Source organism: Urocampus carinirostris, chromosome 7 (genome assembly GCF_059441175.1).
Source record: "Urocampus carinirostris isolate Australia breed hairy pipefish chromosome 7, RoL_Ucar_1.0, whole genome shotgun sequence".
In the NCBI taxonomy this organism is placed as follows: domain Eukaryota; kingdom Metazoa; phylum Chordata; class Actinopteri; order Syngnathiformes; family Syngnathidae; genus Urocampus; species Urocampus carinirostris.
Window position 1 is genome coordinate 40,754,739 of NC_142355.1, and position 24,950 is coordinate 40,779,688.

The 24,950-nt window shown below is 39.8% G+C and overlaps 1 protein-coding gene across 1 annotated transcript in view; it reads left to right on the forward strand.

Moving 5' to 3' along the window:
* Nucleotides 1–24,950, forward strand: part of LOC148363332 (neural-cadherin-like) — a 233,605-nt gene that overhangs the window by 57,182 nt on the left and 151,473 nt on the right. Inside the window, exon 2 of the mRNA XM_088340974.1 lies at nt 19,208–19,405. Within this exon, the coding sequence (XP_088197100.1) occupies nt 19,208–19,405 (198 nt within the window). The remainder of the gene's footprint in view (nt 1–19,207; nt 19,406–24,950) is intronic.

Genomic DNA, 24,950 nt, shown 5'->3' on the forward strand with positions numbered 1-24,950 from the left:
TTTTGAAAATAAATCAAAGTCCAGTCTACATAGCAAGACAAAGGTAGGCAAACAGTCGTCAAGGCACGGCACTAACAGGCAGGGAGGTGTGTACTCCAATTGAGAAGCAGAAATGCCCAATTGCATTTATTCAAGTATAATGCACAACCCTAAATTTTGATTAAAAATTAGTATAGAATTTACTTTTACTTTTTTTTTACTCTATTAAAGCTTTGTAGTCGACACACATTGAAGCAAGGCGGCCAGGTATGCGAGCGAGTGCGAACCTACCCAGCCCCAGCGACAGTATTGTTGTGTGTGACATCATGTGACACAAGCGGGTGCCCAATTTTGTTGTCACAATATGTTAACCCATTTTGTAACAATGACAATAAAGGTATATTCTATTCTAAATCAATTACCTTGAGCATACGGTACGGTTCTCTGCCTTATTATTATTACAACATTTGAGCTTTGTACTGAAATACATACGGTACAGGGTTTTTGGAATTGCGGCCTGATGGCAAATTGCGGCCTGCAAGACGATAGTTTGTGGCCCCCACCTTAAAATTCAAGTTTAAAGGACATTGTGTATTTCGAGCCTCCTGGTGGTAAAGCAGATAATTCATTAAACATATATTTATTTCTTTAAGAAGATAAGCAACAACACATGAACTATGCAAGCTTTTTTTTTCTTCTTTGCCCTTTTATTCTTTTATTCACAAAAGGCTGGGTAAGTAAATGTAAAGGAAAATAGTGCTTTAGTTGCTTTAAGTCTCCATAGTTTGTATTCTTCCTTGTGCCTTCTAACACTTATTTTCAGTTGCACTGCACAATACATGAATATCTAGTTGTCAAAAAATAGACATGGTCCCTTTTAATGAAAATGCACACCAAATAAATTATGGATTAATTCATGTTTGATTGATTGGTTTATTTTTATGTTAATACTTGAGTTTTTTATTTGTTTTATTATCAGAACTTATTTTATGTAACAATTTAAAATATATACATTTGAGAACAGTGGAACATTTTTATTAGAGCTTTTCTTGTGGAAAACCCGATCTGGCCCAACCTCATCCAGACCCTTGCTCCGGCGGTCCCCAAATAAATTGAGTATGTGTTCTAAAACAAAGGCTCAACTCCATTACCCCCCTTCATGCTTCATTTTGCTTTTATTCACACAGAGTGTCCTTCTAGTGGTCTACTTACAAAATGATTCGGGTACTGATCCTATGCAGAGTAAAACAAATATAGCCAGCTTTTGTCACAATGAAAAGCAATTACATTTTTTTAGACTTTTATTTTGAGTTTTTTCAACTGGGCTTCTTAACTTTAAGCCAAACTTTTCCCTGAGAATTTTGGTATCGATCCAATCCAATTAAAAATGCATTGCAGTATTAATTGATACCTATCCGATGCCAATACTTTTTACTTGGAAATGTCATGATCATTGAATAAATGAACCCTCCACTGAGTTAGTTTATTATTACAATAAACACAGAAAAATATATTTTAGGCTCGAAAATGTTTTCATTTTTAATTAAATAACTGCATAGCAAACAGGAAAAAAAACCAAATAGAAGTATTACAACTACCGCAGAAGAGAAGCTCAGAGAGTCAAACTAATAATGCAGCAATGTAACGAAGATACAAATATTGTATAACAATGTAACTAAAGTATCACTTTGATTTACATGTTTTTGTGCAGGAATAGTGAAAGATTTCGGTTGCAGTATGTTGCTCTCTGCAGGGTGAGCTTTTTTTAATGTTTATATAAGTTTATGGTGTATCCACAGAAGCAGACCACTTAACTTTACAAATTGGCATTATTGGCATTGTCCTTTCCTGAAATTGAAAAAAAAGTCCATGCTGCGCTTTCTGTTTGCCTTTGTCATTTTTAGGTTATGGTAGGTGTAGGCACATAATTTAAGACCTCTCTTCTGCTTGGCAGGCAGGAAGCGGCAGCAGGCTAGATAGGGAGGGTTGCAAAAAGTGTGGCTGTCAGTCACGCACTCGTCAAAAGTTATTGGGAGCGCTGGGCAAGAGAAAAAAAAACTGCGCTATATACATATAGAGGCGGCGGTTCAAGGAAATTGGTAGAGTGAAATATCGATCCCAACACTATAGTGTCAATCCGCTCAAAGTACCTATTATAGATAATATAGATATTTGGATTGATCCGCCTACCCCCTGCTGACCAGCCCTATCTTAAGATAGCCAGAAACTCCTTTATCGGGAAAGGCAAATGGATGAGTGGCTCAGAGCCCTTCTTGGCTCTCTCTTGCCCTGGGTTGCAGAGGGAAACATTGCTCGAAGAGATTCAGTGAAGCTACAAATAAGGAACTTCTATTCCCTCAAGGAATGAATTGTAGGGAGGGAATAATTTGGATGTTTACCAGAACAAGAGGGGAGAAGAGATGACAGTCGAAATAGGAGTTGAAACCTTGATGCTCTTTTCTATTTGGGCCAGAAAGGTGCGATACTCAAACAGGCTTTCCTTTGGTCGTTTATCTCTATCAGCAGCCATCTTATGGTGTTAGTGTGTGCCTGAAAAGCTATCTTTCTTTCTCTTATGGGTTTCATGATGGAGAGGTAATTTCACTTTTGTGACAGCGAGGCTGGAACATCTCAGAGAAAAAGTCGGCTTTTACCAAGAATTAAAAGCTATGATTTACAACAGCTTTGTCCAAAGTCCGGCCCAGGGGCCAGTTACGGCCTATGATCAAATACTTGCTGGCCCCCGCCCTCCCTCATAGAATTACCAATACGTGGCCTGCCAGTAATGTTGACCGCAGCATAAAAGACATTTGTACAAAAAATGTTATAAAATCTCAATTTCGGTAGGTGGTGGCAGTAGCCTTTTGGCCACAATGCACTTGGATTTCTGTGATAACCTTAGGGCCACCCCATGTCCAACATTGTGACTAATGTAATAAAGGAACAAGTGAGTATTTCTATTACCAAAGTATAACAAAACTGCTTCTCCCTAATTTGCCAAGAGTGTCATGATTACTGATGCGAGGCACCTGTGCCCGTTCTTTGGCGCCAACAGCCCTAGGCGCTGATTGGCTCTCTGCTACTTTTTAAACCCCCCGGTTCCCGGCTACCAGCGTCAGACTGTCTGCGACCCTCAGGTCCTGCTGGGCCAGTCCTCCGACTCTGACTCCCTCCTGTTTTTGCCTCTGGCATATTTCCCGTCTTCAACACGTTTCTGTTTGACCACGGCTCTGATCCTCCGTCCCGGCAACCGAACTATTTTCCCCGCCCTCAATACCGCCATCGCTCACCACAGAAGTGCCACTTCCGCGTTCCGGCGATCTTCTCCCTGCGACCGACAATCACTCGATTGTGGGTACCAGCCTATGCCTCCTTCTCAATAAAACCAAGAGAAACGAACGCAATTGGGTCCTGTCTCCGTTGCTGCTTCCTGACAAAGAGACTGTTTTTACAGAATATAATATCAAGAGGCACTGCTATACGAAACATGCGGATTAAGAAAAGCTAACTGAAAACAAACGCTGTGAAAAGGTGAAAAACTGGAAGCTGTTTAACCATACAGAAGCGCTTTTTCATGAGGCCCTGCTTGTCAAATAAAAATGCTACATAGGCAAGCTACGAGTTTGTGAGCCTGATCGCCAAGCACTGTGAACCTTTCTTGGAGGGTGAATTTGTTAAAGACTGTTCAAAGAATACCAGGCTGATCAGCCCTCACACATCTTCACCTTACCAAATCTGGCCCGATTTGTCAAAGGTTTGAACACCCCTGATTTACAACTTGAAAGTTGGGGTTTGTTTTCAAATGGTTTAGCCCAGGGGTAAGCAGCCCAAAATGATAAAAGAGCCATATTTGACCAGCAAAAAAAAAACAACAACATCATTTTGAAGCTGCCAAAAGTTACAAGCTTCTTATAGTATTGGCCTTATAAGGAAGGTAACTTACTGTATCTATATCGAATAGAGAACATTAAAGAATATTTGTGTTAAGGTTTTCCTTCTACAGAAAACTTTTTATTTTCCTTTATCAATAATTTTTGAAAAAAACAGCAGCGAACGCCAAAGAACCGCCCGCAAAGTAGACTTACAAAGTGCTACGTCTTCATTAAATAACATTAGCAGAAGCTGTTAATATTTTCAAAAAGGTGCATGATTAGAACCCAAACAAAAAACAACTAGGAATCCATGTTTTTTAATAATAAAAATGGTATAAAATGTATAGATTTTTCACAGTATTTATAAATAATAAAGCAAGGCCAGGGACACGGTGTACATTGGGAATTTTCATTCACAATCCAGCATCCACTCCTAACGCCTTTTAATGCGTAATAACCCTGCACACTCCGTTCTCCCCGAAATGAATAGTAATTGCTGCACTGCAAAAATAAATATATTACATAATTCCACATTGTTAATAGTATTCCCAGGTTTTTCTTTGATTTTTCTTATTTAAATGAATTGCTACACGAAATTAGCACAACTGTCTTTGTGTGATCAGATTTTTCATGTGTACATTTTCTTAAAAGTGCTGTCCAGAATTTAAACTTTGTTACTCTCTGCCCCCGTATCCTAGCTTAAAGTCATGATCCATTTCTGAGGCTCGCTCAAATAATTTCTTCTTTATCCATATTTATGGGGGTTCGGGTTGGCGTTTGGAATGTATTTGAATCACGCCTTTCCTTAAATTTACGATTTCAATGCTACACTAACCTAAAACTGCAATGATGGACATGAAGTCACTCCTTAACCCATTTCCATTGCCCCTTTTCCTTCTACCTAATGTGTTGCATGTCCTGGAACAGCGTTGCTAAAAGTAAGAAACAAGCAGATAGGCGTGGTGGGGGAAAAATGATAATGACTCTTTGAACTCAGCTTGTCATTGTTAACACATACTTGATAAAGAAAATACTGTACTTTCAACTTTGTAAAAACACTGCATTGATGCGCAACACCTTAAGAAAATTTTTTTTCCTAACTATAAAATAATTGGATCCCAAATTAAAATTAAAAATCACATTACTTTCAACTGATATTTTTTCCCCCACTTTTACACGGTTATTGATCGCTTCAAAGTGTTTAGTCTGGGTGATAATTTTTGTACCGATCCTGTCATGTTCATTTTGACTCCGGATCGTCTCAGACATTGGTGGCAGATGGAAATGTTATCATAGATTGCTATTATTGTTGCGGTACACTAGCAAATGTTATGTTCGATCAAGCATTTATTTGCTAAATACTTAAATGTGTACACAAAATATCTTTTTTTTCATTTTACGTAGTCTGCTGTAGGTATCGTTTCTAAGGTTTATTGTCACTTAATAAGGGGATTTGTAATCATTGGGGCTGAGGTTGACAGGTTTAAAATTACAATCTTATTCATAGAATTATTCTTTTTAAATATTTGTTTAATAATTTGCTAATTTCTGACCATTTTCCTATAATGTTGAACTAAAACAATGCCTGTTAAACCAATTATCCCTTCTAAACAGAATTTAATTAAAACATGTCTAACATGCAAATGTCTATTGGATGTGCATGGAATTAACAATGACCACCAACTCAATAAAAGCATATTTTTTACTCACTGCATTGTACCATGTGTCACAATAACAATGAAGATGATGATAAGTACAATAATGATGATAATAATAATGATGATGATGATGACGATGATGGTAATAATAATAATAATAATGATCATAATATTAATAATGATAATAATAATAATAATAATAATGATGATGATAATAATAATAATAAAAATAATAATAACAATAACACTAATAATAACAATACAAATAACAAAAATGATAATTAATTGGATCATAGATTAATTGATTGCCTTAGAATCAGAATTCGAATCGTCTTTACTGCCATTGATAACAACATAGTTTACGGCATTAGACATGACACTCCAGGATGAATAAGATAAGCATGAAATACAGCAATAAAAAAATGACATATAAGGTCAAAATAATATCAAGATAAATAATCTAAAATACTTAGAAGTTAGTGCTTGGAGAATGGCCTAAATTGTCAGTGATTCAGAAAAATGGCACAATGACATTTGGTAGCAACAATATTTTAAAATAAGTCAATAAAGAAAAAATAAATACCCATTTTTCCGTACATAGGCAAGGTACATATTAGTTACTTTGTCGTGTGCACTTTTTTAGGGTGATGATGGCCCTCTGAGCCTGAGTCTTTGTTTTGAAGGATATGTAATACCTCACAGACGAGACGAGTTTAAGATTAATTAAAGCTAGGCTTCCATTGATGGCAATTGTTGTCAAAGGCCCATCTTAACTAGGCAGACTACGAGAGGTAGTCAGCGAGTGCAACCCCAGAGGTTCGAAGAATTTTTGGAAGAATTCCCATTGATAATATGTGGAGATGAGTCCTGTTGTGCCATCAAACACGACGCCTCTGAGTCAGAAGAAATACTTGGAGACAAATACAGAATTAATGGGATGTGGTCGTACTTTGTTACACGGATTTCACATTACAAGAAAAGGTCATCTAATAATGAAGATCTCAGACTTTTACAGACCATGACCCAGAGGGCAGCCTTAGCTAGGGGTAATTCCTTCTTTGGTTAAACTCAGTAATCATGGACTCTGATTGGTAGATCATTATAAGGCAACATAAGATACAATCATCTGACTCTAGAACAGGGGTCTAAAACTTGATTAACCTGGGTGTCAGTAGAACTAGGGTGCAGGTCAGGTTTTCCAAAAAAAGCATTACCAAGTTTTGAATACCATTTTTTTCTAAATCTCAACACAAATTAAGATCTAAAGATAAGAAATGAATTCATATGAGAATCCATCAATCTTTAAAACATTAATTCGTAATATGCTCAGGCTGCACTTAAAAGGACAGTGTGTATCATTCAGTGCCACTTAGAGGTAAAAATGGCAGTTGTTAAAAAAAGAATAAAAAAGAAGAATATTGATTTAATTAGTTAGCAAAAAATACATGAGCTATCATAATGATGCATTTTTTAAAATACTGCTAGGTTGAGATATTGGTTTTTGTTTTTGTAACATGAGCCTCACCTTTAGAGAGCTGACATAATTGTCCGTCATCTTGCTGATGGTACCAACAAATTAAAAATCTGGCAAAAGACTGGGCAACAAAATAAAATAAAAATGTTATTTTTTGAGTCTTTTTTCATTCTTTCTTGTGATTTTTAACTCTCATTTTAGGCTGGACAATAGAATACTACAACATCTAGTGGTCAAATAACACACACTGTTCATTTAACTTTCTCACTGACGCAGGGGGGGTCAAACTATCAACCTGAGGGCCGCGAATTGCCCCCGGGAAAATATTTTGAGACCCCTGCTCTAGATGATGACACGCAGTTCAGAACAAACAAATAAGTACAATTTCATACATTAATCAAATCACTGCCAATTTCCAAAGCAGTCCATGCTTGTCCGCCTACAGTTAAGTATGACTCCTTTGGATTTCATGTTGATCCCTATGAGTTTATTTTTTTAACACCATGTTATCTCCTATGTCAGCTCAGCCCCATCAGAGACAAAGCCCACCAAGTTGGTGTTGTCAGCTAACTTCTCAATTGTGCTACTACATTATTATAGCCTTTATTGTTTCAATATACCCCTTAACATTTACCTCACTCAGACTTTTAAAATGTTCATACTAAACAAACAACAGAGATATTGCGTCGGTCATATTCACCAGTCACGGGCGCCTTCGCCAGGGGGAAGGAAAGAGAAAGTAAAGAGATGGAAAGACAAAGAAAAAGAGAAGGGTCAGAGAAGGAGAGCCAAAGAGAGAAAGGGAGACAAAAAGAGAACAAGAGAGAAGGAGAAAACAAGTGAAGAGGGAGAAAGAGAAGACAGAGATGTAAAATGAAAAAAGGATAAAAGAGGGACGTAAATAGAAAAGGGGAAAGAGAGAGAGCGAAAGAGAGAGAAGCAGAGAGTGACATAGAGAAAAAAGAGAGACAGAGAAGGAGAGAATGAGAAAAACAGGAAAAAGGTAGAGGGAGATCATTAGAGATTGAGAGAGAGAGAGAAAGAGAGGGAGAAAGATAGAGGGAGAGAGAGAGAAAGAGAGAGAGAGACATCCATGGAGCTAGTTTATCATTTTTAAAATATTACGTGTTCAATTTATTGTTTCACATTGTCTAATAATCATTTTAAAAATCCTGTGCCTTATAAAACACAAAATTTACTGTTACCCGACTCCCCTAATACCAGTAAAGAGCCATTTAGCGTTCTGTGGGCTCTGCTTCTATACGGACATTCGTATCTTGTTATCCGGCTGGTGCCTCTCTTTCTCTGTGCATGTCAATGAGCAATTAAAAACTATCAAGATTGGTCTCTCAGTCGCTATACCGACACTAGGGAAGAGGCAATGATGCTTCGGAGTTCATTGAAATGACGGAATGAATGTGAAAGTGTTGTGCGTGTACGTGCGCTGTATGTGCAAGCATGCTGGCCATTTGTCATAAGCTGTCACAATCATATTCAATTTTAGTTTGAAAAAAATAAAAACCACAATGGAACTTAAATCAGAAGAAAAGAGTTAGTGAGTAAATCACAGCTTTTAGGAAACTCAACAGATGAGTTTAGGCCCCCAAAACAAACAAGAAACTACATGAATCTATAAATATGCTATCAAAGACAATATTTTTAAGGTTACAATCTAGTAAAAGTCTTCAAAGCAGGTGTTGGGATCCTCCTTCCCTCAGTCAGAGCATTGAAAATGGGTCATGGCTTCCAACACGACAAAAACCCAAAGCACACAGCCAGGAAAGAAGCATATCATGTTTTAAGCGTGGCCCAGTATACATAGGACACAATTTCAAACTACAATTTACAGTCAAGGTGCTACACCAACAGACTCTGTTGTAGCTCCAAATCACTCAATAATCCTTTCTATGGAAACTCATTAAACAATCTATGTTCATTATTTCGACACTACATTATGAAGAGCCACAGAACAAACTTTAACCCAAAGTAAGAAATGTTTTCCCAGAAGTTCTAGCAAAGCACCTAAAGTACATCACAAAAGTGTGTACACTCCTTACATTCCTGCAGAGATCTCATTAAAATGTTGAATAGAACATCATTGAAGCAACATTGCTTTGATACATTTAAAGAAGTCAGTCAACAAAGGCCATGGCTTACAGAAAAGATGAATTTTTGGGGCTCAGATGGTGTGAAGAAGGAGTGTCTGAAATTGGGTGAGGAGTACAAAACATGTTTTTGTTTAGCTTAAAATCAAATAATAATAATAATAATAATTTCCTTGTATTGTCATTCTGTGTAACAATGTACACAGAACGAAATGTCGATTGCACCTGACCCGTTGTAGCGAGCCGATGCAGCCGCAGCCAACAGAGGGCGCCGCCGACCACTTTTTAAGTCTTAGGAATGACTCGGCCGGGGCGCGAACCACCGACCTCCCAGTCTCAAAGCGGGCGCCTTACCATCTAGGCTACTGAGCTGTTGGTAAGGTCATGGTTTGGGGCTGCATGAGTGCAACTCGAACTGCATTTCATGAAGGGAAACATGAACTTAAGCAGTTTCTATGAAATACTGGAGCATTGAATGATCCCCTCCCTCCAAAAACCAGGCCGCAGGATAATGTTCCAGCCTGACAATAACCCCGATTACACCTGTAAATGACTAAGGCTTTCTAAAGGGGCTAAATGTAAAGGATGTGGACTGGCCAGGCATATATCTGGACCCAAACCCAATAGAACATATTTAGGGCATCCTTAAGCAGAAAGTGGTGGAACACACAACCCACCAGCTTTGTCTTGTTGTCATAGACGAGTGGAAGAGCATTCCAGTGGCAATTTGTGAGGCTCTGGTGAAATCCATAGCCAGCAAGCTTAAGGTGGTTCATCAAAATGATGTTGTCCATTCAAAATATTGAACTTCAGGAACTTTTACTTTAGGGTGTGCTCACCTTTGTTACTTGGGGTTTAGCTACAAATGGCTATATTTTCATTTTTTGGGGGGGAAATACATTTACACTGCTATATAATCGTTACACAGAATACTTTTAATTGTTTCGAAGCAATGTTTCCCCAGGTTTGTTCAATTAATCAATTAAAGATCGTGATATGAAATGTATACTCACATATGTGTCATACCGTAGAGCAATTTGGTTGGATGAGCGGTTAAAATGGGCAGAGCTATACTCATTTTGTTCTTTCCCAGAACCGTCTGCACTGAAGGTAATTATGTTGGTATCCTCGTTTGCAGTACTTTTTTTGTCATTTTTAAAAAATAACTTTGCTCTCACCTTGTTTCAAAACCGTTATTTAAGACAAAAATGGCAGTCAAAATGAGCCTCAACACTCAATTTGAAATTGTAAATTATTATTTATATTGCTACGGGATACAGGCTCAGGCATTATTATTATTTCATAGATTCTAGCAAATTTATCAAACGTCACACAGTGAAATAAAATGTGCTGAATAATTAGCTTTGGTTAGGAGAGCAAATTTGGCTGTTTTGTTGAATGTTTTTCTAAAATACCGGTATGTGGTTTTTGGGTACCCATAGCAGGAAGATGGAGGACAATGATGTTAGCTCCATCTTGGTGGGTATTATTTTTATTTTTAATGAAAAAGGTTTTACCACTAGGAGGCACTAAATAGTACACACTGTCACTGTACTGATCTAATATCGTCATATGCACCCGCCCCAACCGAAATAATATATCTTTGGGTGAGAGTTTCTGAAATTATACATCTCTTACTTTATCATTATTTTCCTTTTTATAAAAAGTAATTACAATCATTTTGCCTATTCTTTTTTTTTTAAATACCTAAGCAAATTGATATTTTGAATCGGACAATCTGGCTCATTTTTTAGCTTATTTTTCTCATTATAATAGAGGAATAAGTCAAAAATATCGTAACCTAACAGCAACAATATTTGTGATGAGGAAAATATGATAACTGTGGGACAAAATTATTTTATTCATTTATTTATTTATTTTCTTTGGTTTTTGTCTTGTCTTGTTTGACAAATGGGAAAGGGTGTTAGAATAATATAACGTGTCACTTCATATGTAGTCATTAGTGTAGTTTCCTTAATCTCTTTTGTTTTAATAAACTCATAATTATTTTAATAACTGTTTACTTAAAAACATCTTTAAGTATTCACATGATACCTCAGTATTTTTTGTAATTTAGTCGTTATACATTTTTTACATTGTTCTAAGAGATATCTGCTTTTCTGAGGGGAGATCTTGAGACTTTGGATCTCATTAAGCCACCTGAAAATTCCAATATGATCCAGTTTGAACCGGATTTGTAGTGAGTTTTTGGAAATTTCCACTGGACCACCAATACTTTGTTCGTTTAAACAGCAGGCAGACATTTTATGTATGCTTTTTGTGAAAGACACACAGCTCGTACTGTTCTCACTGCCCCAGAACAAATTATGTTTTTTCTTTTGTTTTTGTTTCATTGTCATAAAACCCCCAATGGGAAATCGTGTTTTTACACATCTAGTCTCGTGACCCAGATGTTGATAATAACACACGGAGGAGAATACGCTTCTCCTCCATCAGTGTCCTTTCACGATTATTTCAAAACAGACCTAAGCACATTTAATTGTTTGTCAAATAGTGTGTGTGTGTGTGTGTGTGTGTGTGTGTGTGTGTGCGTGCGTGTGTGTGTGTGCGTGTGTGCATGTGTTTGTGTGTGTGTGTGTGTGTGTGTGTGTGTGTGTGTGTGTGTGTTTGTGTCCTAAGATGGGGTCTTTTCTGGATCAAAATCTCTGAGGGCAGTTACTGAACTAGTTGGAAACTTATCTGACGTATCCTCATGTTCAAAAGATCACAGCTAATATTTTAAAAATAGCAGCTTAACTTGCTCTGCTGGCTCCAATATAGCATGATTAAATCTTGTCATGGCATCAGTACAAGTGCATTAAGTGCCTGAGTCTACTGCTGCCTTTTAACTGTTAACTTCAAGCAGAGTAAAAGAAGGGCAGTTAAGGGGCACCCCACCAAGAGGGCCAAGAATTTAAAACAATATTGTCCACAATTGAAAGTATCCTCCCAGATGATAAATGTGTTAGTGCATACATGATTATAATTTTATTATGCTTTGGGAGCATACAATCACAAAAAAATGGACGCTGAAAGCAAAAAAGTTCGCTATGCCCACACAATGTAATTAAAACCCCTGGTGGTGAAAATTGGTTTACTTATATTTTGTATTCTAGTTTTGACCCTCATGTCTTGCTATAGCCAGCTTAGCGCGTTTCAGATGTCTGAAAATTGTATGAAAGCGCATTGTCAATACTGACAGCAGCAAGCTTCAAGCTTAATTTCAACATTTACCACACAGAAGATCTAAACCTTTTTATGAAAATACCGATTTGATTCTTAACTGAATAATCATAAACCACACTCAAGTCCCTTCAGTCATTTTCAACAAGGATTAAATCATGTTCTCTATCTCTGAAGCTAACTTAAAAGGAGCAAGAGCAGAATAACTTCACTGTTTCTAATTATTCATTTTTTTTGCCTTTGTTTGGAAGATTATTCTGATTTGAATTTGTATCACAGTACATCACGGATGGATTCTTGTTTTAAAATGTATTGTGACTGTTACTGTTGGTGTCAGGTCTACATAAATGCTTTTATAATAATGTTTTTTTAAAGAGCGTGTTTAAAGGGACTCTGTATTATTTAGCACCTTATATTAAAAAATAACAATATTGATTTGAATAAGAATAATACATGCACTATCATATAAATGTGCCTTTTAAAAAAATACTTTCAGATGAAAAAAAAAAGAAATCTACATAATGATGTGTTTAGACATACTGTAGTAGACACTCAAAATAAGAAGATACGACATTACCCAATTTTAAACTTGGAAGAATAACAAAAGAGCACCCAAACTTTTAGATAACAAATTCCAACCTGTTCTATAAGTTCTTCCCTAAGCTCTTTCTTTCTATTAAATTACCTGGGTTACAAAAGCTCGAAGTGTGTGGTTTTTAAAGAACAGCTAAATGGTTGGACTATAATGAAAATTATGTAAAAACAGTGCATAATAGCCAAAACAACAGACATCAGTAAGTTTTAGAAGTCAAAATAATGAACTGGAATCCTATGCAATATCTTTTGCAGTTATCCAATATTAGGAACAAAATAAATTTATCACATAAAATGCGGTTCACTTAGAGAAAGCTGACATGATTGCCTTTTTTGCTGTTAAGGGTATTCCCCAAAATTAAAAACTTTGCCACATGATCGAAAGAACATTATCACTGGGCCAGACTAGTAAACTGATGGCATGAAAAGTGTGCCTTAGCTGGAGGGCTGTGGGTCTTTTCAGTGGCTCATAATTGAATTATGATTAAGGGATGTAAGATTTGATTATAAAGGGAATATTGAGGGGTTTCCTCAATATGTTTTTCCTTCACTTAGATATCAACTGTGTATTTGTAAAAAAAAGCAAAACATCATCCAACCATTCATCCATCCATCCATCCATCCATTTCCTGCACAGCTTATCCTCAGTTGGGTCGAGAGGTTGCTGGAGCCCACCACAGCTTTCTTCGGGTAGAGGACAGGGGACACCAAGAACAAGTTGCCAGCCAGTTGCAACAATGTAATTTTTTTTTTCTCTTAAATGTATTTGTTTTGGGAGAAACTCATGCAGACTCTGCCAGAGTGGCAAATGTATCACACAACCTCGAATTCAAGTGCAAATGATTTAATTATTTTAAAATGTATTCATTCTTTTTATTCAATTTTTTTGAGAACTTCGCTTTTCAATTTCATATCTATTATAGATTGGATCTGTGCTACTCGAGAGCCCCAATGTGTAACATTTAAGCACTAAATGACACTTTTTTGTCTGGTATGAGCAAGGACCAGTGATACACGGCAAAGTTTGGAAGCAAGAGAAACTCCACAGTGAAAAAAAATACAAATTCCTCTATCTCTGATTTTTAACATTTGTATGCTAATTCATGTGTTTTTGCCTAGTATTAAATTAAAGTTTTTTCTTAATAGCTGCAAGTTTTTGCACTACTAGAAGGCACTAAATATTACACACTGTCTCTTTAAACTTCAGTGAAGACACCCATTGTCATGATTTGTCAACTGCCCTCACCTGCGCTCACCCTTTCAGCCCCAGATGCCACTCGTTCCCTAATTAGTCCTCTTATTTAAGCACGTCATTTGTGTTCACTCCTGGTCAGTCCTTCTGCGAACCTCAGTGCTTGCAAGGCAAGCACATTTGACTCTGGCTCCCATTTTGATCCCGACCTGTTTCCTGTATCGATCCCCGATCCAAGCTCTGTTCTCCTGTCCCGGCTACCCTTATCCTGATTCTGTTTCCTGTATCGATCCCCAATCCAAGCTCCGTTCTCCTGTCCCAGCGACCCGTATCCTGCCTGATTCTGTTTCCTGTATTGATCCCTCATCCAATCTCTGTTCTTCTGTCCTGGTTACCCGTATCCTGCCTGATTCCCTTTCCTGTATCGATCCCCGATCCAAACTATGTCTTCCTGTCCCGGTTACCCGTATTCTGCCCAATTCCGTTTCCTGTATCGATCCCTGAACTTTGGCTTCCCGCTCGTCCCAAGTGGCTGACTGGTTCTGATCTGCAACCACGCTCCGTTCTACCGTCCCGGCTGCCCGACTTGCTCCGATCTCTGACCACGCTTGGTTCGCAAGGGCTTCCCGGTCCTACAGCCCAGCGACCACCAGATTGCTGTCTTTTTCCTCTCGCCTTAACTTCCCTCATCCCTAAATCAAGCATTGTGTGAAAAGTTATGCATTTGGATCCCATGCTTGTACCGGTCGTGAACCCCATGTGCTTTTTTTTTTTAACTTCTGTATTTTTTCGTATTTCTTTAAACTAACTATTATTTTAAATAAAATAACATTGGGATGGGTTTCCTCAATATGTCTGGTTTATTGAAGATGGTCAGCAAATACAGCTTGAGTGGTAGTGAGTGGTACCTGGCTTTGGCGACATTTAGCGTACATATTCAAAACTGTAGGTCAATATTTCCTCATATTTTTCTTCTCCACAGCATTGACTCGCGGTCCACTTAAAATGATGTTGTGGGCTACATCTGTCCCGCGACTGATGAGTTCAACACATGTACTTTAAGCAGTGGTGATATTCGTATCCAAGAAAAAACATGAAGGTGACTATCCATCCTTTAAACATCCTGGGTGTATTTGCTGAAGTATTTCACAGTTGTTAATGACAGTCAAATAAGTTAAATCCTCTGAAATCCACTGGTAACCATTTCTGAAGAAACTAGTGCCAAGTCCAAAGCATGAAAAGGAAGAGGTTTTTTTATTTAAAATCACATTTTATGTAGGTAGCAGCAATTCCTGCTAATCATTCAAGGCCACGCTTCATTTCGACTGCTGCTGTTTATTTCCTCTGTCAGACCTGGCCCATGAGCTGCTAATTGGATTCAGGGAATCCTCTTAGTCACTCTAGTGAGGAAGTGAGTTGGCAACCAAATGCTTGCAGCTACAAGGCTACTGACTGAGCCCCCGTGGTGAGATAAAGGTAACTATTTGGAGATTTGTTTGAGGGAGAAATCTGGCAGAGGTGTCGTTCTGTGGAAAACTGGGAGATTTAGAGGAAGAGTAAACTTTTTGAGTGAATTTTCCCCCACAATTTTGCAAGTGGACAACAGGTCATTCCATTCCAGGTCGTCAAAATTATATGCGAGCCTTGCATTCCAATCCTTTGCCTTCAGTTCCAGTCAGAATTAGTGATGTGTCGTCGCAAACAAACAGGCTCTTGGAGCTGGCTCTTGGAAGTCAGGTCATGTTATCTGTATAGCCCTAATTCACAAGAAGTCTCATAAAGTTGTAAAGAGTACAGGATATTACGCCAATCCCTGACCTACATGAGGACAAGGAAAAACTAAAAACCTCAGCATGAGGAGATAATATAGAACAGTTCACACATGAGGCAATCCTCCTTTCAGGACGACCAGCCTGCAAATATATGTTGCAACAGAAAATACACAGACATTATCAACATGAAATATAGGTAATAAGATAATGTCTGGTTGACAGCTTCCTGAGATCAACATCATTCATCAGCTATTGGATATGAGTATATTCTAAGACTAGATCTAAACACATCCACTGAGGTTACAGATTGAATCTCAGAGGGCAGTGCGTTCCAAAGCACTGAGGCCCGGATGTAGAAGGTCTCGAACCTGCAGATTTCTTCTTGGCTCTTGGGATCACTAGTAGACCAGCATTTTCCGAGCAGAAGCTCCGTGCAGGAACGTAGGGGGAAACTAAATCTGAAAGGTATGAGGGGGCATACATAGTTTTGTACAACACCACCAGAACCTTATAATCACATCTTAAACTAAAAGGGAGCCAGTGCAGGTTTAGCCAAAATCAGTGTAATGTGAGCGAACTTTTTTGTCTTGGTTAAAAGCCTTAAGGGATCCGTGAACCGTGAAACTATGAACACAATACCAACAAAGAGTGTACAATGTATTTATCTATTGCCCTTCAAAGTCCAATTCATTATCAGGTATACCAAAAAAATTTGTCCCTCATAGTGCTTTTTTGCATTTACTCATATATTTTGGGATGACTCTAACATCCTCTCGAGTACTGTAAAAATAGTGTGATGATAAGATCTAATTATTGTCATTCATTGTTATTATTAACTCTAATGTCAAACATGCTAAATGCAAAGCATAAAGCACAGAATAAATTACTTCCTCTCCTTGTGTGAATGTGCAATGAGAAACACAGTGCAATAACAATGTAAAACGAAGTAAGCGTATACAAATATAAACATTTCCATTTCCCTGTTCCACAGTGTAGTTTATGGCGGCCAGTTTAAAATGTGTTTCATACGCGTACATCTTTGCCATTTTCAGCGTCAAAACAACTCAAACACATTTTGCAATCACCACATGCTCGTTGGTTTATAAACACACTCACAATCCGAACATTAGCGGTGCCACCCACAATTCAAATTTCCTGTACGCCACAAAAGGCGCTCTGAGCGATAGGGCACGGCTCATATTTTGAATGAAATCTACGACTTTTATGTGTGCCTTATATCGGTGTGAAAATACGGTGTATAAGGCTTAGAATAAAAGTGTGCAAAGTATTATCTAAATAGTGCAGTAGTGAATTGGTTTGGCAGAAGGCAAATGGGTAGGAGGAGGTAGGGCAGGAAGAAAGTTCAGAGTTCTGTTGATTCTGCCTCAGAGACTCTGCAGTGTTTTCCCTGAGGGCCGCAGGTTTAAAAGACTAAAATCGAATGCCTTATTTTGTATTCTATATCACTGTTGTATTAGGTTAGTATTAGGCGGTCTCACTGCCGCGACCTGAGTTCGATTTCTGTTGCATCCAACATTATGCGACATGTTCAGCGATATTTTTCGACTGATTAACCATTGGCCAAAAACTTTCATGTAGAACCTCGTCTGTATTGTGCAGCCAAATTCAAAGTTATATTTAGGTTAATAAAAATGTGCGTTATACACAAACAAATAATGTACAATTACAAAAATAAAAACGTATTTAATTACTATGCTGATACCAGTTTGTAATTATAAGAAGTTCAGTCAACCAATAATACTTAAGGGCAGTTAAAAATCAAACTTACTAAGAAATCGCAATTTCTGCTGACCTATTTTCATAACCAGTCCTAGTTCTTAGAGGACAACCTGGTGTCCATGGGCACCACTTTGGAGACGGTTGGTGTTGATCATATCCACCACATTCATATTATGACACATGTGTCACCAATCACAACTGCTATTTCTAATCCAAGGATAATTGTTGTCCAAATACTTGTCACCAAAATGCGAGATAAGGCAGCTGTGACTATTGGGGTAGCATTCATAAACTGATGTAGTTTTTTTTTCATTGTAACAATGGGCGTATTTTTATTCACAGCCTACTGTTTTCTTTCGCTTACCAAATCGCCAGTTTTAATGGTATGGCATCTCCATCCAATTGAATACCAAAGAGGAACAGTGACAAGACACATCGGCATCAAAAATTATGTTACCATATTTAAACACTACGCATTGATGCTTGTCTACTAAAGTTAAGTTTTTTGGGGATTGTTTTGTTCAGGAAATACCGTATGAAGTGGACCTAAAAAAAAACCTAATTGGCCAAAAATTTAAAAATGGACCTTGTAATCCGATGTGCTGTATATACTGGAAAACACTGTGGATACAATTGAAAATACATAATAATAATCAAATGAAACTGCATTTGGTAATTGTCCTGCCTTTGAGAAACATATACTGTGGTCTTTGTGTACCCTCTTGGGGTTAGCATGTTAATTCTTTGTGAGAATCGCTGAACTTTGATGGCAACTTTCAAAATCTAATTTCAAATGCTTTTTCATTGTTGCTTTGGACAATATGGTCGGAAAGTATGAAATGTTTGTGATTACTTTAAAAAATATTTTTTGTTTATGAGAATGTTTTGTACAAAATTACATACTTTTGTTGGATTTGTTGTTAAATGCTAATTATAGTAGTACCTGTTTGGCCTTTGACAAACAAACAAAGTAGTCTTTAAGTGCTCTCTTGAGGTTTTCATGTCAACTTTTTCTATAAAAGGTATTGTTTTAATTCAAATGTATGTATTTTTTATGAAACCCTAGCTCTTATTGTAGTGTAAATTTCATGGGCCTTATAATCCAGTGCACCTAATATATAAAGGCGTTTTCACAATGTCAACTATGTTGAGTGACTTCATGACTTCATTAAAGTGGTGAAACTAAAAAAAGGCCAATTTCAAGCACAGTCCAAAAGCCAACTCAAACCCCAAGAACGCGCAGAATAAAGAGCTTGACAGAGGTTGCAACGATGACACAAGCCAAGAGATGACGGCAGCAAGTTCCAAATTTTATACAGTTCCTTTAAAATCCGGTTAGTGTCCGGCTCATAAAAATGTGGTTTTCTTTTGTATATCATTATTTAAGTTGTTTATTTGATGTAGATATGCTGGATTTAGCCATTCACAATGTTGTTTCTCATTTCCTGAAAATGTTTTAAGATTTTTTTTTCCATCAAAAATAAAGTTCCAATGCTTATGCATATGAGTGAGTTGCACTTTTCTGACTGCTCTACATTCAGCTGCTTGTTTGCCTACCTGATACACCCTCACATTTAAATGACAGCTGTCACTTTCAGAAGCCATAGTTCCATCAACTAAACTACCCTTTCCACCCAGGTCCAGACTGGTACCTGAGCAAGGTGAAGCTGATGATCACTGATAGCAACAACAACGTCCTAGGGTGGACCATGAAGCCTTACCCATACCAAGCTGCAGTGTCCCCCGGCGCCATTGCCGGGACCTTTGTCTATCAACTTCAAGCCCTTGACGGGGACAATGGAAGAAGTGGGGAAGTGGAATATTTTTTGGCTGATGGTAAGATTTGTCCTGCGCACGCTCACACATTTACATTTTCAAGTGCCTGAGGAAAAAAAAATTGGCTGAGTGGTGAATATGACGCACAGAAGAATTGTAGAAATAAATCTATGTTGTCAGGCTTGGGCATTGTCACTCAGACAGACAGCCGACGGCGTTCACACATTCATTCATGCATCTCTGCACTGTCAAGGCGCTCATTAGCTTTTTTTTGGGGTCCTCATTACAACATAAATCTTGCTCTCAGTATCTCTTTCGTAGGCACGCTCTTTGACAGCCAGCGGCCTTTACACTTTTGTTTGTTCCCTTAACACACACTTTCCTATCTTCACAGTTTGTTCAGCTCCTATACAGAATTCACACAAAGTGACGCATGGCTGAGGGGCTTTATGGGACGTACGAGTAGGTTTGTTGCCTTGTCAGAGATGGAGGATACGCTAATCTTCTTGATCTGATTTTGCAAAATGATCCAACTCCCCTCTGAGGAAAGTTTGTCCTGCACTCCTCCTTGATGCAAACTAAATAGTGTATTACCAAGGGACACTTGTGGTCCATGCTTACTCACTATGGTCACTATAGCACCAATAAAATCTTACTTCATACTCAAGTCAAGTCTTAAAGGGCTTCTTAAACCTCCATTACGACATCCCCTTATCTGAAACCTACATGGGGACAAGGAAATACTTCTAATTAGGTTTAAAATTAATGACATGTATAATTTATATAATGTCAGAGTTTGAGCCATATAATAACAGTTCTATTTCTAATGAGGGTTGGACCATGTGCAGCCTTTGCCTTGTCCCGGCTATTGTGTTCATACCAGATACTGGCATCGATGTTTGGCAACGGTATTGAAGAATTACAGTTTGATTTGTCTTTGTTGGTGTCAGTAAACTGTGATCATAAATGCTCACAAAATCGTTTTTTCAGAGTGTTAATGAGTTGAAACATCAGTCAGAGAGCATGATAAAGTCAAGAATCACGTCTTTCCACACCACACTGTGTTTGTCTAGATAGGTTTGAATAAGAAGCTCAGTTGATTTGGGTTCTCGGTTTCACATTTGGTTACATGCTGTGAGCCATGATCGAAACCATCGGGGTGTTGATGTATGGCGGGCTAAGAATACTGACGGAAAAAAGTACCCTACGATGTTATTTAACTACCTCATTTATATACGAAAATTGCCCGCGCACGAGTATAACGTACACCCCAAATTTTTGTTAGAAAATGGTATAAAATGTTGTTGACTATTTCTAACTAGGCATTGTAAGTGACCAACATTGTATATGTGTGGCCATGATAAAAAGGAATTGCTTGGGGGTTGTCCATCGATTCGATGATGACCATCTTCTTTTAATTGTGAGTCTGCTGATGCTTGAAGAGTCCGATCCTGGATCCACAGATGCGGTTACAGACAGAGCATGTGAAGGGGGTGATGGGGGGAGCAGGGGTGGCCTGGCAAGCATGTCTCTTTGCACGCTTTGCTGCACGGTGTTGCATGCGCTGTTCCTCCATGTAATCCACTCCCTGTGAGCAGTGGGAGCGCCAGAGGTCTCGGCAGGAAGCAAGTTCCTCTAGTGAAGAGGGGTTTATCCGACATCTCTTCAGGATGTTCTTCATTTGGTCTTTGAACCGCTTCTTCTGCCCACCAGCACTGCGTTGGCCTAGATGTAACTGACCATAGAGGATACGGCGTGGCAGTCTGTGGCTGGGCATTCGAACAACATGCCCCAGCCACCTAAGTTGGCGTTGGGCCATAATGGATTCCATGCTGCAGCTGCCTGCCCTCTCCAACACCTCTGTGTGCGGCACTCTATCCCTCCATGTGATGCCAGGGATCTTCTGAAGACATCTTACATGGAAGGTCTCGAGGCTCTTCAGATGGCGGCTGTAGATAGTCCATGCCTCACATCCATACAGTAATGTAGTGATGCATACAGCTCTGTAGACCAGCATTTTGGTGTGGAGTCTAAGGTTGTTGTTTTGAAAGACCCTTCTCCTTAGTCGACCGAAAGATGCTTATGCTTGCTTGAGACGGCTCTGGATCTCATCATCCAATGAGCAGGTGTCAGACACTATGCTCCCCAGATATTTGAAGGTGGGCACCATGAGCAGGTGTTGCCCTGCTGCAGTGAGGATTATTGGATTTGGTAAGAGGTCAGCACTGGACTGACAGAGTACCTCTGTCTTCTGGGTGTTGATCGTCAGTCCCATTCTGGTGTATGCAGTTACAGCTGCCGAGAGAATGTTTTGCAGAGCCTCCGGTGTATGGGCAACCAGGGCACAGTCATCAGCATACTGTAGCTCAATGATGGTCTCTGAAGTCAGTTTGGTAGTTGCCTGTAGCCTCCTGATGTTAAACAGGTTACCATCAACCCTGAAGTTGATGGTAACTCCAGCCTGCTTCTCCATCCTTCTACGTAGCAGTGTTGTAACACAGACGAGGAAGATGTTGAAGAGAACTGGAGCCAGCACACAGCCTTGCCTCACTCCAGTTTCGACGCCAAAGGGCTCTGAGCTGTGTCTTCCAACTACCACTCTGGCTGTCATCCCTGAATGGAACTGTGCAAGAATGGTGAGAAACTTGGGTGGACACCCAAATCTCTTCAGGACTTGCCACAGTAGGTCCCTGTTCACTGTGTCAAATGCCTTTGAGAGATCGACAAAGGCGATGAACAAGTCCTTGTGCTGCTCCCGGCATTTCTCTTGGAGCTGACGTGTCACAAAGATCATGTCGACTGTTCCCCTGTCCTTTCGAAAACCACACTGTGACTCTGGGATGACGCGTTCCGATATTTTGGAGATGAGTCTGCGGAGCATGACCTTGGCAAGGACCTTTCCAGCAGTGGCCAACAAAGAGATACCCCTACTGTTGGAGCAGATGGATTTATCTCCTTTATTTTTGAAGATGGTCACAATGTTCGCATCTTTCCACAGTTGCGGGACACACTCTCGTCTCCACACCTCTGAAATGTATTGAAACAGTGTCCGTGTACAGAGGTAGCCTCCTACCTTGAGAAATTCAGCTGGGATGTTGTCAGGTCCAGGGGATTTGTTTTTCAGGGTTTTGACTGCATGCAGGATTTCATTGAAAGTTGGCGGGAGGTCGAGGTCTGGCAATGTAGGATGTTCAGGGAGCTCTAAAAGGACAGTTGGGTCCACTGGGGTGGGCTGGTTGAGCAGGGTGTTGAAATGCTCAGCCCACCGCTCCACTATCATAGCCTGATCCTTGATTAGAGATGTTCCATCAGCAGATCTAACAGGTGCCAGGGAGCAGTTTCTGGGGCCATAGATGGTTTTTACTGCATCATAGAAACTGTGCATATCGCTTCTATCAGCGTGAGACTGGATTTCATTGGCTTTTGAGATCCACCACTCATCTTGCAGTTTTCTGAGAGTTCTCTGGGCCTCGGAACGAAGGGCTTGCCATAGCTTTTTATGGAATTGAGATTGTGGGTTGTTCAGGGTGGCTCTGTGCGCCTTGTGCATTCTGTCCAGGAGGGTTGAGATCTCTCCGGCATTCTGGTCAAACCAGTCCTGGTGTTTTTTAGTTTTAAAACCAACGGTTTGGGCTGCAGTGTCAAAGAGGGTGGTAGATATATAGGTCCACTTCTCATCCATCCCAGCCTCTGACATGACCAGCTGCTCAATGTTTGCCAGCCTCTCAGCTAGAGAGCAACGGAAGTTGTCAAGGGTGTCGCTACTGGAGAGTTTGGCACAGTTGAGTGTCTTCCTCTTTGAACCACCCTGACGTGCTAGGGGCCGGACATGCATTCTGACCTTTGTCAGAATCATGCGGTGGTCGGTCCAACAGTCTGCCCCACGCATAGCTCTTGTAATGAGCACGTCCTTCAGGTCAGCCCTCCTCACGATCGCGTAGTCGATCAGGTGCCAGTGTTTGGACCTGGGATGCATCCAGGATGCCTTATATTTATTCTTTTGTTGGAAGATGGAGTTTGTGATGGTAAGGTTATGTTCCGCGCACAGACTAAGAAGTCTCATGCCATTGGAATTAACTTTTCCAATGCCATGGGCACCAATCACACCATTCCAGTTTTGCAAGTTCTTTCCGACTCTTGCATTGAAATCACCAAGCAGCATGATTTTGTCATTCCTCGGGATGTGACTGAGGATGTCATCGAGTGCCTGGTAGAAGCGATCCTTCTCTTCATCATTCGATGGCAGTGTTGGTGCATAGGCACTAACTAATGTAACATGTCTGCATTTTGCAAGTGGGATGCGAAGAGTCATTAGTCTTTCACTGACACCCACTGGTGACTCTGTGAGCTTCAGCAGTAGGGTGTTCTTAATTGCAAAACCAACTCCGTGAAGATGGTGTCCGCCCATGGGGTATCCCTTCCAAAAGAATGTATAACCCTCCCCCTCTTCATTGAGTGAGCCTTCCTCAAGGAGTCTGGTCTCGCTGAGCGCTGCCACATCCACATTATATCGCTTCAGCTCATTGGCAATGAGTGCTGTTCTGCGCTGTGGTCTGTCCAAACTGGTGTCCAGGAATGTCCTTATGTTCCATGCTGCAATTCTAAATGCTATTGTTTTTCGACGGCATAGTGGAATGTCCCGACAGGCGCGGTTTCCTGTCCGGGTACTGTGCTGAGTGGGCAATCTTTAGGCCACCTTTTCTAGGCCTTTCCCCAATTGGGGTGAGCAGTGCGGCCACTAAATAGTGCTGCTCAGACGCACAGGAGTCTGCCGGAAACAGCTGCCACTCAATCCCAGCTGCTAACGACCCTTGCCCTGTGCCGCTGACGTGCAGAGATCCAGCTAAGAGCTTCCAGCTCATTCAAACCTGCTCCCGTCACTGGATACTCCATCGCCGCCAGACTTTTGTGGTCGGAGACTCAGGTAAAAGAGGATACCTGCGCAATGATGGTTTTTAAAGTGGCGTAAGGGGTGCGCTTTCCCCAACGCCACTATCTTGATTGTAAAGAAGATGGTTCCAGTGGCAAGGGAGACCCTAGACGACCGGCATCTTCCTACAACTGCAGGCGGCTGCCGGAATCCAGGTCTGTGGGAAACCGCCTCAAAGCGTGCCGCCACCAGCTTTTGGGATCACTCTTAGTCTGGACTCTACCCTTCGACCTGTTCGGCTTGGGTAACCCTGCCAGGAGTACGAGACTCCCGCCGACATAGCTCTAGGGGTCATGGAGACGCACAAAGTGCCCCACCACGATAAGGTGGTGATCCGTCGAGACACTACAACCAACATTGTATATGTGTGGCCATGATAAAAAGGAATTATTGACTATGTGAACTACGTAAATTTTACGATCCCAAAACTGTATGTAACATCCTACATGCCCACATTTCTTGTGTAAATATTGTGTAAATTATAACCTTTATCTTCTTGGTTCCTTTATATTGTGTAAATTATAACCTTATCTTCTTTGTTCCGTTATCTTCTTTGTTTTCTTTTATCCACACTGTTTAATGTGAACTTGAGTGCCACGTCCAATTTCTTTGTCACAATATGTTCAACCCATTTTGTAACAATGACAATAAAGGTATATTCTATTCTATTCTATG